This window comes from Cydia fagiglandana, chromosome 6 (genome assembly GCF_963556715.1).
Source record: "Cydia fagiglandana chromosome 6, ilCydFagi1.1, whole genome shotgun sequence".
Classification (NCBI taxonomy): Eukaryota; Metazoa; Arthropoda; class Insecta; order Lepidoptera; family Tortricidae; genus Cydia; species Cydia fagiglandana.
This window is the reverse complement of record NC_085937.1, coordinates 2,566,105-2,580,085: the sequence shown is the minus strand read 5'-3', so window position 1 is coordinate 2,580,085 and position 13,981 is coordinate 2,566,105. Positions and strand designations below refer to the sequence as shown.

At 39.3% G+C, this 13,981-nt stretch overlaps 2 protein-coding genes and 2 non-coding genes across 9 annotated transcripts in view; 1 reads left to right on the top strand and 3 right to left on the bottom strand.

Annotated features, from left to right (window-relative positions):
• Positions 1 to 13,981, top strand: part of LOC134664968 (rho guanine nucleotide exchange factor 15) — a 118,756-nt gene that overhangs the window by 79,010 nt on the left and 25,765 nt on the right. For 2 of the 6 annotated variants that reach the window (XM_063521700.1, XM_063521701.1), the window contains 4 exons: positions 10,015 to 10,172; positions 10,804 to 10,945; positions 12,511 to 12,973; positions 13,675 to 13,913. In XM_063521700.1, the coding sequence (XP_063377770.1) occupies positions 10,015 to 10,172; positions 10,804 to 10,945; positions 12,511 to 12,973; positions 13,675 to 13,913 (1,002 nt within the window). Of the gene's footprint in view, positions 1 to 3,111; positions 3,482 to 4,538; positions 4,746 to 10,014; positions 10,173 to 10,803; positions 10,946 to 12,510; positions 12,974 to 13,674; positions 13,914 to 13,981 lie in introns of those variants that run through there. The other 4 variants (XM_063521705.1, XM_063521704.1, XM_063521702.1 and 1 more) reach the window with 4 other exon arrangements.
• LOC134665001 (superoxide dismutase [Cu-Zn]-like) overlaps positions 1 to 13,981 on the bottom strand; it is a 276,790-nt gene that overhangs the window by 241,119 nt on the left and 21,690 nt on the right. The window lies entirely within an intron of this gene.
• Positions 11,782 to 11,853, bottom strand: Trnae-cuc (transfer RNA glutamic acid (anticodon CUC)). Its single transcript has one exon. It is a non-coding gene; the product is annotated as a tRNA-Glu (tRNA).
• Trnae-cuc (transfer RNA glutamic acid (anticodon CUC)) lies at positions 12,229 to 12,300 on the bottom strand. The gene has a single exon. It is a non-coding gene; the product is annotated as a tRNA-Glu (tRNA).

The following is a 13,981-nucleotide window of genomic DNA, read 5'->3' as shown; positions in this document are numbered from 1 at the left end:
TTTTTAGCCAAATAGAACAATTCGAAGGCAATCCAGGAGTAAATGCACAAAATCACAGCACAGTTGTGCAACAAGTTGCTCAACACACAGTCAAAATCGCCGATGAAGTCGAACGTGGGATCAATTATTTACCTGATCCAGTTGGGGGCGACTTGTCGACGTTATGTCACTTTAGACGAGAGCAATGCGCTAGATTTCTTGCGCATTACAATTAGGCAAACCTGTTAGAGGTACGTTCAGGCATTCAGCTAACTAAACACTACCGTCACCTCCTAAATATTCTAAAACAAGACGGTTTCAACATCTTGTTTAGTGGCTTTATCTTCTAGTGTCATGCGATTGTTACCTTTTTGGTTACTGCCAAGAAATTATCGGCGTTTTGTCTTTGATCGCTTGCGTTTATCGTTGTTGTCCGACCGAAATTTATAGCTTAATTTAATTGATATCGTATCGCCCTAGATTCCCGCTGGTTTAACTGGACCAGTCTGAAATGTTGCTCCAGTTGCAGTTCGGTTTCTATTGTATCTATTCTAGTATTCAAGACATTCTCCTCTGAAGTCAAATCGAAAGCTGTGATGATTTACATAACGGGAATGTATTTTCATGTATCATTTGTACGATCAGATACAATAATAACTTGACTGTAGTATTCGAAAACATGCATTAATTACTAAAATATTATTGCCTTTAAGCAACAAGATATCCTGATATAAATTTTGCAACTGAGCATCATTACTTTCAGTTTGATGGAAAAACATAAACACAAACTCGTTTTTGAGAGACTATATAATGATGTCGTTAGATCATCCAAGATTAACTGATGCTGACGTCAACTTGACATTTCTTTGTGTCTCCTTAACGCATGGACACATCGGGGTGTTACCTAAATGGACATTCTGGTACGCCAACGCGTATGCTACAGTTGCCGCTTTAGGTTCGCGTGGGGGAAGGTGCGCGGCGCGAGTCAGCCCTGCGCTTGCCCGCGAACGGACGCGCCGCGCCCGCGCAGCCTGTGAAAGTACTGTCCGTCTGTTGCTATTGCTTATAGAGTCGAAGGCAAAAGTCAATCAGCTTAACTGTGAGCTCAAGATCCGTAATTCGGTGAACGCGCCTACACTGGTTTGCTGGAGCGCTCGACTCGACACCGGAATGATGTTCTATCAGTGATGAGCCTTCAAGTGTCATATGTGCCAATTGTGTCTTTGTTTGTGTTGCAATTGCCGGCCGGTTGCGTTGCTCCGAAATTACAAGAACACGCGAAAACCTACGAGCAATTACCAAATATTTAACAGGCGGTTAATGCTCTACGCTTTGTAGTTTGCTTTCTACTGTTACTGTAATTCGTGTGTTATCTTCCATCACGCTTCGATTCGGTCCATCTATGTTTAAGTCTTGTACCTTATACTTAATATATTTCGCATAAGAATCCATACACTTAAAGTCTCTCTTGCTTGAGGAAGTCCTAACGTCCTTATCAATTCTAAAGTCTGTTGTTTCAGCAATGTATAAATCTTCTTTATTTTGTTTCTCACAATTGTACTCACCAGTTTGTTAATTCAATTAGTTTTATGATGTTTTTAGGTCTGTTTCTTTGCCAAATTTAATGATACGTCATTTGGATTCCCCAACCTCGATATTCTCATAACACAATGGCATTAAGTAAATTTCGGTCATTAAGTACGAATAATGGTATTATTGTTTGCTATGCTGTTAGGTCAATAGGGGACTGAGTTAATTCTAGTTTGGCATAATGCAACTGTATTTGTAACAAGTGGCATCCGCATTGAAGCGATCATGTAGCCGGAACCAGGACGTGGGCAAAACTGTGATTACTGTTCACAAATAACCACTATTATGATGTTGACGAAATGTCCTATAATGGAATAATGGAAAGTTTTTGTAGTTAATAGCTGTCTAACTTCGTGATCCGGATCATTTCACTCCCTTTGTCCCCGAAAGTAAAAGACGCATTAGTTGGATTTTATGCTGTAACTATAACGTTTGCTTGGTCTGTACCGAGTACCGATACTATCGATATTTGCTTCTATGTTCTTTTTTGTTCTAAAATCAGTTTGTCTAACAAATAATTTTATCCTTACCTGCGAAGCCCTAGCTTGCCAAAATCCAGTAAGAGCTTACTCAAGAGACATATCTCGTTCGTGTTGTGGTAAATTTTGAAACCATTCAAATTGCATCACCATTGCGTGCCTTGCCTCTTGCTTCTTGCAACTTGCAATTGTTTTTCAGTTCGCATTTTATTTACGTCAGCGGAGACAAAACACACTCGCTGACGTTTTCTATCGCCGCGGCGGTTTGTTAGAAAGTGTCGCGTGCCCGGTGCCCGATATGGAATCGAGATAAAAAGCGAGTGCATGTATTAACTTAACTCGTATTTATCCACATTACTCGCTAACAACGTATCTGTTTACCGATCTTCATTTATTTTCTTTGACTTTGACATGAATCGGACATGATTGTACTACCGATGCTGGTTTTTAATACTGATAATCAGTGCTGCTCAATAAAATAAGAGCTAAGGGTAGTACAGGTATTGTCTGATAGAAAGGTTGTTTCAAAACTTTCGAGCACACAGCTGATATTGCCAGTAGATATTATAGGCATCCTGAACATTATCTTATTTATTGATACAAGATAGCCCTTGTCAGTTATAATGGTAGCCCATAGGTTTATAAAGAGCTCATACCAACTCGAATACTTTGTAATTGATTGTACGGCTCCCTTCCGCGGAACTGATTATGTTAGGCCTTCATTGTTTTGCAACGTGCAATGCTCTGATTGCAACGCCATACACACATATCTTCTAGTTTTGCAACTATACCATAACTGTTTCAGTTTGCACTAGCGCAATCAAATTCCATATCTGCGGGTATCTGCAGTAGGTAATAGAGTTAGCTGTTTTTTGGGGAAATTTTTGGAACATGTATCTCCCGTGGATACCCCACTTTTCCTCCCAAAAGTTGTTTGAGTATTTTTGCAACTGAATCGAATTACGTTGCTTTTGATCCGGAAAATCCAAAACTGACTAAAGGCCAATGTCAATCCAATAAAAGATATTTTTTGGTTTGTTTGCAATTACCTACTGCAGCATTGAAACCGGCAAAAAACAGCTCTCGATTCTAGAGTCGCTGGAAATAAGCCGCTCGTACCAGTTGACCCTGGCGCTCCGAGCAACGCAGCTGCCGCCTCGCTGCCTCACTTGGTTTTTTATTGAAACTTGACCATTAAAATAGGAAACAGTTGCTACGCAACCGGCTTCTCATAACGATGGAAATCTCATTTTCATTCAAGTTATGACAGTTGAAAAGATTATGTGAACTTTTGTCGGTGATAAGTGATAAAACAGTGAAATGTGCGTAATAAAGTGAAGTGTAGTGAAAATGAAAAATGGTCGCCGAGAGGCCCCCGGTGAGCGGGCCTCCGGTGAGGCCTCGGACGTTTCGGAGGAACTGCGGCGATCAAGGTGCCATAAGGGAACTCACGGGGCCGACACGGCTGGCTTCAAGTCATAAATAGCACTTTTTCTGACACTAAAAGCGTGGATTGAACAAATTGTGTTACATTTGTTGCTCGGTGTCTTAATTAAAGTTTTTTTTTAATTGATGTAACAAGCAAAATTAACCGCAAAATTTGTAGTTTGCATTGTCAAATTTACTTACGAAATTACTATTTACCTAGTTTATTGACGATTTTTTCTTTTACTAGCTTGATAGTAGGTACAAAGTAACTAACTGTAACGTAACACACTATTTGCAGTAAAAGTTTCAAAGCGGCAGAGGCATTTAGAAAATTCAAGCGTCTTTTGAAAATTTAAACACAAGTTAGTTCATTCAAAGTTGAAAACTGTTCACCGAGCAACAAACGGGTATGTGCCATAACACAAGTTGTGCTGAAAGCGATGCTATTTGTCAACAAGGAGCCGGTTGAGTTGGTGCTGTTGTGATACAACAGAGAGCTGTTGTGATTTGAGATACAGCTGAGACACGTATGACGACGCCAGGCAACATTAACATGACTCAATTATGTGGCAACCGGCACTTGCCAAAATAGGTTTCATTTTGCGGTCTGAATTAGCATCCATTCGAGGCTATAGAAATTTGTTTTGCCTTGACCACAAGACCTGTAGAAAGATCAAAATGTCACACTTAAAGAAATCATAAACTTTTATTCTTACTTAGTAAATACACAATTCATGTAAGATTGCTATGTTCTATCAGGTCAGGGCCTTTAAGAATCCGAGTTGTGAGATTTTATTATTTGCTCGGTTTTTACATTTGTTAAAAAAAAAAATGCTGACGTCAAACCGCGTCGAAATTAGAGTCTAACATGAGTCTTATATAATTACTTATAAAAGTTATAAATTGAAGTAAATCCACCAATTAAATAATCAACTGGGGCATTGTTTCTTGTGAACTCAAAGCTAACAAGCGTTAAGAATTAGTCTTTGCTCTGGCGTTATCTGACGTGATCTTATAGTTTGAAGATGGTAAACACAACAGCTATCTTGATCGCCTTTTTAGTTTTCATCTCGTCGCCGACGACGGTGTATATCGACACGAGTGTCAAGTCGCCGTACTACAGCAAGAACGATGAGCTCGCGAAGAATGCCGATGATGTGGGGGACGCAGTCAGGGTCATCGACGTGCTGGAGCAGACGTGCTGGCTCAGCATCAGGACTGTGCTGCGGGATGGGGAGTTCGAGATACAGGATCTTATCGCGTTTATTGGTAAATAACCTGCTTTTTATAACGTGTCCATTAGGATAAATTAGTTGACTTTTGTTTGTCAGTATTAGGAACTGTTGGTGCATATTTCCAAAACATACAAACTATTTTATTCAGTATAATAATATGCGGTCTAGGAACTTTTAGTGAGATCTTTGTTGTTACATAAAACCAGCGGACTTAAATCAATCTATTCGGTGGATGTCGCGGAAACTTGATAAACAAACTAAGTTTTGGTAGACAGTATGAGACGTTTGTCATGAGTACAAGTTAGTGTGATAAATTTTCAATGAGTGCCGACCAATTACTCCAAGAACTTACTTCACTATGTTTGGTAACATTGATTTATTTTCTTCTCGCTTCCCACCACCCTACCCTTATCGACGGAAAATGATTAAAATTCCTGTTTTTTGCTCTAATCGGAAGCTGTCGGCTAACCGTCAATTTCTCTCGACATCTAGCTTGATAACACTGTTATAGACTGGATCATAACTAAAATGGCAGTCTCGGAGCACTTTCTCGATATTTTATAGACTGTTGTTAGTCTTTATGGCAGACTCGTTTTTATTGAGTGTTTGAAAGCGATTTTGTTTTATGTAACTTGTTAAAATTACCTATTCGTGCTTGTGAGCAACGTGGTCTTGGGGAAAATTGCTTAAGTTTGCCATATCTATTACGTTACACATTCTATTTTTAGTAAATATGCACCTGCTTAGGTCTCCTAGGAGCATGATCAATTGATCATCTTAAAAAATTATTGACTAAATCCTAATTTGGCAATGGTAGCTTAGCAAATATGATCAAGTAAAGCAGGTACCATTACCAACTTACAATTTAGTCATTTAAGATGACAATTTTAAAATAGAAATTATCGATGTATTCGTTCCCTCGCGTGATCGTAAATCTTTTAGGTCGTAATTGGGCAATTAGTTTCAGGTCTTTTTGTCAAACTGTCAGTTTGACAAACAATAGATTACTTACACGCAAAAATCTCTAGCCCAAACCAATCTCTTATAAAAATATCGTACAACTTTAAATCGTTTATATTATTACAATTAGGTAATGAAAATTGCTACGCCGTAAATATGATATTGTATTTTTTTGTAGAACGCAAAATGTAATATTTTAACTTAATATTATAACTTTAATAAGTGGACGGCTTATCAAATTACTGGGTGCCTATATAAAAATAAACCTTCTAACGGTTTAAGCTAATCAATAACATATTGATAGTCTTTTAAACTTGTCAGACAAGCAATTAGACTCATTCATACCGCTATATTACTTCGTCATCGAATATCTTTTAAGCAGTAGGTATAGATAAATATCATAATAGTTTCGACAGGAACTCTTACAATTTGATATGGAAGTTTGTATCTTACAATTAACTCTTATTTATTGTGCTTGTCTATAATTATGTATGTAGAAAATAACATGCGCTAAAGAGGTGCGATAAGTACTTATCTTTCAGTCATCCTACTTTCGTATTTAAGACTGAATAAATGTTTATTTTTACACAACATGTAAATATTGTACCTATAAAGGCTAGCACATAAATATAGTCAGTAATTATAGCTGTAATAAACAATTGATTCAGAAAAATTTTACTCGTTCGCTATCGGATGCAGAAAAACTCAGCTAAATTACTTAATTACTTATCTTTAGTGTTTAATTTATATTTGCTTATAAAATAACCTGTTAGGTACCTCACGTTTTCTTTGTTAATCGGTAATCTGATATGAAACTCAATGCAATAACAGCCTCGGTAATTTACTAAGTTGATTATGATTAATGATTGTAGATGATCCGAAGCGAAAACGAATTGATTATGCAGGTGGTAATGTTGATATAACATTATAAATAATCTATTGGTTATTTAGTTTAGGTACATATTTATTAGAGTCTCTAACAACATGTCTAAAACTGTCAGACTTGTCAGTGTAATGGCCAATGGGGTGACAGTGGATTGTCCCAGTTTGTAAATTGCCTAAACCCTGGACTCTACCTATCTAACGAACTCATAATCTGTGCAAAAATACTCCTGAGCATTTTTATTTATTATATATGTATTGGCCCAGCAGTGGAACACTTAACCAGACTAAGAAAAAAGAAAATGTAACTTATACTTAGCATAAGGATTATTAAAATGGATAGTGAAAATTATCCATATAGAGGTGTTTTCCTTATTCAACCCTTTTCTTGGCAATTTATCTTACAAGATGTATTTTTTAATCCTCTTTTTGCATTTTTTGTGGTCTATTATTGGCAAGCTACACTTGATCATGTCTTTTTTATTTGGCCAAAATAAAGGGTGTACTTCTTAGCGTAGAGCCCTCTTAACATGTGACACGTCAACTAAAGAAGATGTATTATCTCTACTTATATTATACATTATGGCGCATTATAAAACATGATGCGCGTACGGCGTGCAGCGGTAAGAAAACCGCAGGCGCAACGAGTGCGGAACATAACGCAACAGATAGCTGTAATGTAATCTTCTCAATTGAGCTGTTTGAGCTGCTGAGCTGAATGTAAGATAGTACATATACATATGTAATTTTAAGTTTAAGACGAGTTACGAAAAGAGTTTTTCCGAAAAAATAAAAGTAACCTCTAGGGTTATTTCAACTCCGAGCAAGGAATACTTTCGACTTTAAAAAGTTTTATTCTTATTGCATTATTTTTGACGTTTTCTCGCCTTTTTTTAATGGATCGGTGCATAACTGACTCATACATTTTGTATGAAAACCTAGAAAGTTGGGACACTGGAGACACTGGTGTCAGTAAGTACATTAGGTCTTAGAAAGCCTTTTCTGATTATATATCAAAGAGAGAAAAGACAAGTTTGACATGTTCTCATCGTAAAGTGCGTGTAATAATACTAATGATATCATCACACATTTTTCTGAAGAAAAAAGGAAGTTGCTAAGATACCTCGCTCGTGGAAAATAAAGCTCACATGCAGTCCCACAGTAAACAGTAGAAAGACAAGTAAACCCATAACAAGATGACCAGCCAACATTTCTTGACAAACGACCAAAAAGGTAATGTTGTACCACGTCGTGTGTTGTCACGTGGTAGCAAACAGCAACGTACTGTGTACAGTCGCACTTGTGCGGCAGATTGAGTTTTATTTATGAATGCTGTTAAATTCATACACCTACAACATAGTTAAAATATTTAAATATTTTCAATATTTTTCTCAAATCCCAACTTGCCAAAGTAATCATTTTAACGTCCTTAAGTTGTAATATAACTTTAACGTCCATCATTAATAGGTAATTGACATGGCGTTATTACAACTATACAACTTTATGCTCATACCTGAACTAACCTTTCATCACAAGTAGACCTGCCCGGCATCTCGACACCATTTTACTTTCATATTCATCCTCGATCAAACAAAAATAAACTTTATTAAGCGCATCATACGATTGCAATTTGAACATATTCGTGTCATCATACAGTACTAAGTGAAATTGGAAATGGTAATCCTTAAGGCTATAACAATGGGGTTGATTTTGCGGTGTCATTGTGGTACCGGTTACCACATGTTACGGGCAGGTGGTTATGTAAGCGATGGGTCATGCCGGTCATACAAGGCCTTGACATTTTGTTTTGTACACTTACATGTACATATATGTGTTGTTTGAAAATAAAAAAGTCACATTTTAGTATAAAGGGCATTTTTTATCTTTTAAATGTTGGCGTTATTTATTACAACTAGTTAATAGAAAATGATTTGTCATATTTTTTATAAGCAAATATGTATCATCATAATCATCATCTCAGCCATAAGACGTCCACTGCTGAACATAGGCCTCCCCCTTTTTTGGGGGGTGAATGCCATAATCGCCACGCTTGGCAGGCGGGTTGGCGATCGCAGTCGACTACACCGAATTTGAGGGACGCTGCTGCCCATCCTCCGGTGGTCTTGGACGTGGTTTAAGGACATACCCGGGTCCAAATATGTAAGCAAATATGTAGGTACTTAAAAATTACAAAAATTACTTGATGTGTCCGTCCATTTGACTGTTTTGACCTCACACAAACATAGGTACTAAGCGCCACTTGCACCATTCCACTAGCCCGGGGTTAACCGGTTAAACCTGGACTTGCCATGGCTACCAGTATTTCGCACTGGGTTAACGGTTTAACCGGTTAACCCCGGGTTAGTGGGATGGCGCAAGTGGCCCTAGGAATATTTGGACCTAGTTAAGCGAAAAGTCATATTTTATTTACAGACCTGTTAGGATAATTTTCTCCAAATTACTTCCATTTCGTTTAGCCGGTCCCGAAACCGCATCAATGCAAAATTGCATAACTTCTCGGTCTGCACTTTACCACACGATCTCTTGGTATAGCTATTAGCTAATATTAAATATTGTGACTAAATGCACTACCTATTTCACACGTATGTTACAAACGTTTCATACCTGAGCCCGGATGAAGGCCAGCAGGTAGCCCAATTTCGGTACCACACCATCGATATACATCTCTATCGTGACGATGGTATTAAATGTCAATGTTACTTCTCTATAAAGCTCGACTCATACGTTGCGACATGCCATCTCCATAATCATTATATGTAAACATAGAATATAAACTTCTTGCAGTCTATGTAATACTTATAAGTAGAGTTACTGATGTAAATAAATAAATAAATAATTTAGGTCTTAGAGGATCATTAGTCGTCATCAGATCTTCGAAGCGAACAAATATCTGCACACTTTTATAAGGGAACTAGGTTAGAGTCTCTTCCTTGTCGTATCCTCAAGTTTGAGGGACGTGACGAATGTGGACACTCTTCACCAGCGCTCTTCAAGCCGCTCTGTCTTGGGCCCAGTACATGCTAGCCTGCAATGTGGCGTTGTCTCTGACGTTATTCTGACCGCCCAACGCGTGGCCATACATCCATCCCTTCGATTCCTTGCCATGCGTGCCAGTAATTATGAGTTTTTCCAGGCTATCTGGCCCTCTAGGTTGGTCTAGTGTGCGTGTTCATATAGGTTTATAGATATTATCCTGAAGTACCTTTTGATTGTGCCTGTAGGTGTAGGTGCAGTTAATTGTCAGGCAATTTGTAAACTTTATTGCAAATGCAAAAGGTTAAGTTATGGTTACCTAAAGCATTTCCGTTAGTACGGTGTAACTATAGAAAAAGTATATTAACATAATAATAGTTACATTAGAATAAAGACTAGACTATAAGAGAAAGCTTTTATGACAACATTTCTAAGCAAGAAATTATATTATACTCTTTTTTTTACAGAATGCGACAGCGGCGACTCAGGCCATCTATACGAGTCGCTGGAAACACCGCCACCGGCCGCGCATGAGGCAAGACTCACGCATGACACACGCACGCACGCGCACGCGCTAGATGACGACTTTGACTCGTTCGACAGCGATACGGAGGACGAACACGAGGTACTAACTGAAATATATTTATATCCTGTATATCCTAGATTTAGGTAGGTACTAGGTATCACGGATATCAACTGTGACTCTGCAGTCTCTGCACTTCTTATTGATGGGTACTACGTAAGTGTCTCGCTATGCTTAGCTCCAAGACTTTCTGATTTTATTTGCTTGGTCTATCATCTTGATATTTCTGACCGTCACCAGGTTTGTGCGAAAAGGAATCTGTTTCATTTCATTAAACAAGTTAAAAAAGCTTTCTTTTTATTTTGCGAAATTCCTGATATTTCTGTCACTAGTTGTGTGTTTGCTCAATTCAAACCATGTTACACCGAAGAGAGATTAAAATAGGTAGCTTTCTATACCTACTGATATTTTATTCAAAGCATAGTAATATAATACGCAGAATATTTACACAGATAATTTCCTGACTTACAGCCCGAAATCACTACGAAAGTACGATAAACATGTTGCTAAATGTCTTTACACTCTTTACAATCCTGCACCAAACTGTCTCTGTTTAGCCGAATGGTTGACTGGTAGATAATGCCTCAAGGCGTTAGGTCCCCCATTTGTACACTTTTTGTGTAAATTTGTGCAATAAAATAAATGAATATATGATATGTTTTGATAATTCCAGTCTGCCGCCCACCAGGCACCAGCACTGCCAGCATCCCGGCTTCCAGCTCCGCCGAGTGCTGGATACACGCTCACCAAGATAGCCAGCGTGGCTCACAAGAAGATGCGACAGCTCAAACGGAACTTCACCAAGCGATGCTCCGGTAAGCAATATTATAACAAACACCCGACAAAGTTAAACTTGGAGAGCCCTTTTTTGACGCAGGAGCACAGAATAAATAATAGTACTAGGTACTGAAGAGTCGCTCTCTAACAAAACGTTTGTGGCCATATCTGTGCTAATCGTAACAGACGCGTTTTGTTAGAGAGTGAGTGTTCTGTACTTAGTACTATTATTTATTCTGTGCCCCAGGGCTGGGGAATCCCATTGGGGGGTGATACGTGGGACTCGCTCCTCCAGTAACTTCCTCCGCTAGCCAGAGGGAGGGAAGGAGAATACCAACTAACATCCCGTGCGGCGTCACCCTCTTTGCCTTCAGGGCAGCGTCATGGGATTGCGGCATTCTACCCGCGACGCCCCCCGGCAGTTCGACCAAACTTAGAGAAACCTACAGAAATCTCTTATGAATCATCTTGAGCCAAAAAACCTTACTTGTTACGATGCCTCAGATAAATTATAACACCTCTTTTTCCATAAAGGGTTAAAAATAAAAACTAACTAAATTAACGGCCATAGCGAATAATGCTCGAACGTGCTTGAACTCACGAAAAAACGTTAAGCAGGCGTCCACCGTCACAATTGTGGAGCATTTTTTCATTGGCCTTCGGGTAAATTATCTTTTACATTGAATTGGTATACTTACCTAAGTTTTTATGGCTAAACTTGTTTGACAGTTATATATAACCTCGATAAAGTAGCACTAGCACGTAGCATCTGACAAAAATAAGTAGCTGGGGTATCAATGTTTACCACTATACCATACCGTATTTTATAGGTATCGAGAGTTGTATAGGTAAAAAAAAAAACAAATAAAAATTATTCCGATACCGGGAATCGAACCCGAGCCTCCTGGGTGAGAGCCAGGTATCCTAGCCACTAGACCATATCGGATGTTGGAGAGCACTGCGAAATTCAGTGTTTGGTCCAGATTTATTACAACTGCACAAATTTATCTAAAAATAAAACATTGTCTCTTACCGAGTGACATTTATTTACTTACGCTAATTTTAGCGCTACGCTATACCTATTCCAACCAATTTGCACAAAACCTTTTACAAATTATACACCTAAACCTTCCTCAAGAATCACTCTATTGATAGGTAGGTGCAAGCCGCATGAAAATACGTTCAGTAGTTTTTGAGTTTATCGTAAGAGACAGACAGACGCGGAGGGGACTTTGTTAGGTGTAGTGTCTTAGCACCTTGCCAAAACCTCTATTTTATTTTTGCCTATTTTTGCCAATTCCGTCAAAAATTTAAAAAGTTATTCCGATACCGGGAATCGAACCCGAGCCTCCTGGGTGAGAGCCAGGTATCCTAGCCACTAGACCATATCGGATGTTGAGAATTGACACGAAAATAATCATTGAATCACTAGTAGTAAAGATTAAGCTACATATATATATATATCTGTATTGTGGTATAAATTAATGCGGCTGTTTGTTTTAGTTTCGACCTTTTCACACACATGCTAAAGAGAAAGACAGCGCTATCTTTATCTGAGAGAACGAGTAAAACAAGTGAATTAACACTAATCTTATCTTTCCAGTGGCAATGGACGGTAATCCCTTCGCAAAAGTAACGACGCCGAAAACCGACACATATAACGAGACGAAGAAATCGCCCATATACGCCAACTGCGAGCGCCCCGAGCACAGCTACAGCAATATGAACTTTCAAGACACACTCAATAAGACTGAGAATCCCGTGAAGGGTTTCAAAGATGAACTGAAGACGGTTATTAGTGAGAAGAGGTTTAGTAATGGAGAGATGGCGCCACCGTTGCCAGAAAAACAAGAGAAGCAAGACAAACCATCGACCCCTACGAGTGAGACTAAGAAAGACAGCGGGACGTTGTCTAGAAAAACGTATTTTTCGTTCAAATCGCGGTTCAGACGAGCGACGTCGATGGCAGTGGATATCAACTCGGATGTGCCTAGTGCGTTGAAGATCACTAATTCGACGTTCTATTTGACTGACTCGATGGATGGAGACTCCGGGTTTAGCAACTGGTGAGCAATCGCTTCTTATATTAAAATTAGGTTGTTTGTTGTTGTGTTAACTGTTAAAAACAAGCAATTGTAGTCATGGAGTCTTGTTTCGCTTATGCGTAGAGCTACTTCTGCTCTACTACTATTTTTACTAATTAATCTGTTTTTATTAATCCTGGATAATCAGTTCTGGATTATCCAGAATAAGTAAGACGCTTATATTAACCTAAACTTGAGGTGGCGTGTAGTGATTGTTTTTCGTTATTATCGCTGAGTATAGTTCGTAGCTTTGTAATAGAGCCCGGCGGCTAATCCTATTGTCTAAAGTAAAACCGCACGTGCTACTTACCTGCAAAAAAGGGTCATAATTATTCTATTTGGCACCTGAGCGCGGGCTAGTCCAACGCTCAAAAAACCAGTGTAGGTGCGCTCTCCGATAACGCGCCTTTGTTACGCATCTTGATGACACATTTTAAACTGGTTCTCTGGCCGGCACTCAGTAACCGAAGTACTGTACTTTTTATGCAGGTGGTTGTGGCACGTGACACGAGCGGTTTTACTTAACAATAGACAATAGGATTAGCTCGGGCTCTATTAGAAATCTACGAACTATACCTATTCTATATTCTATATCCATGAGTGTTGGGAGAAGAGGATGCTCTTCTTCCACCATATTGTTGTGATGATCAATATAAAAACATTAAAAACTATATCTCCGACAGCAGCGACAACGGGCAAGGCAGCGTGGAGACCCTGTCACCGACCGCCCCGGCGCGCCACCACCGCGACGGTACGCGCGCGCTCATCTCCGCGTCCACGCCCTGCCTGGCTCGAGCTCAGGCTCAGGCCACAGCTCAGGCCAGCCAGGCAACTCAGGCCACTCAGGCCGCGCTCGAGCGGCCGAGCGTGCCGCCGCCGCCGCCGCCCGGCCGGCCCACTGACATTAGCGCTGTCAATGAAGGTACGGACGTCAACTGTTTTTGCTTGGACTAACTCTGATTGGAAGTTTGTAGGGAATGATAGAATTTG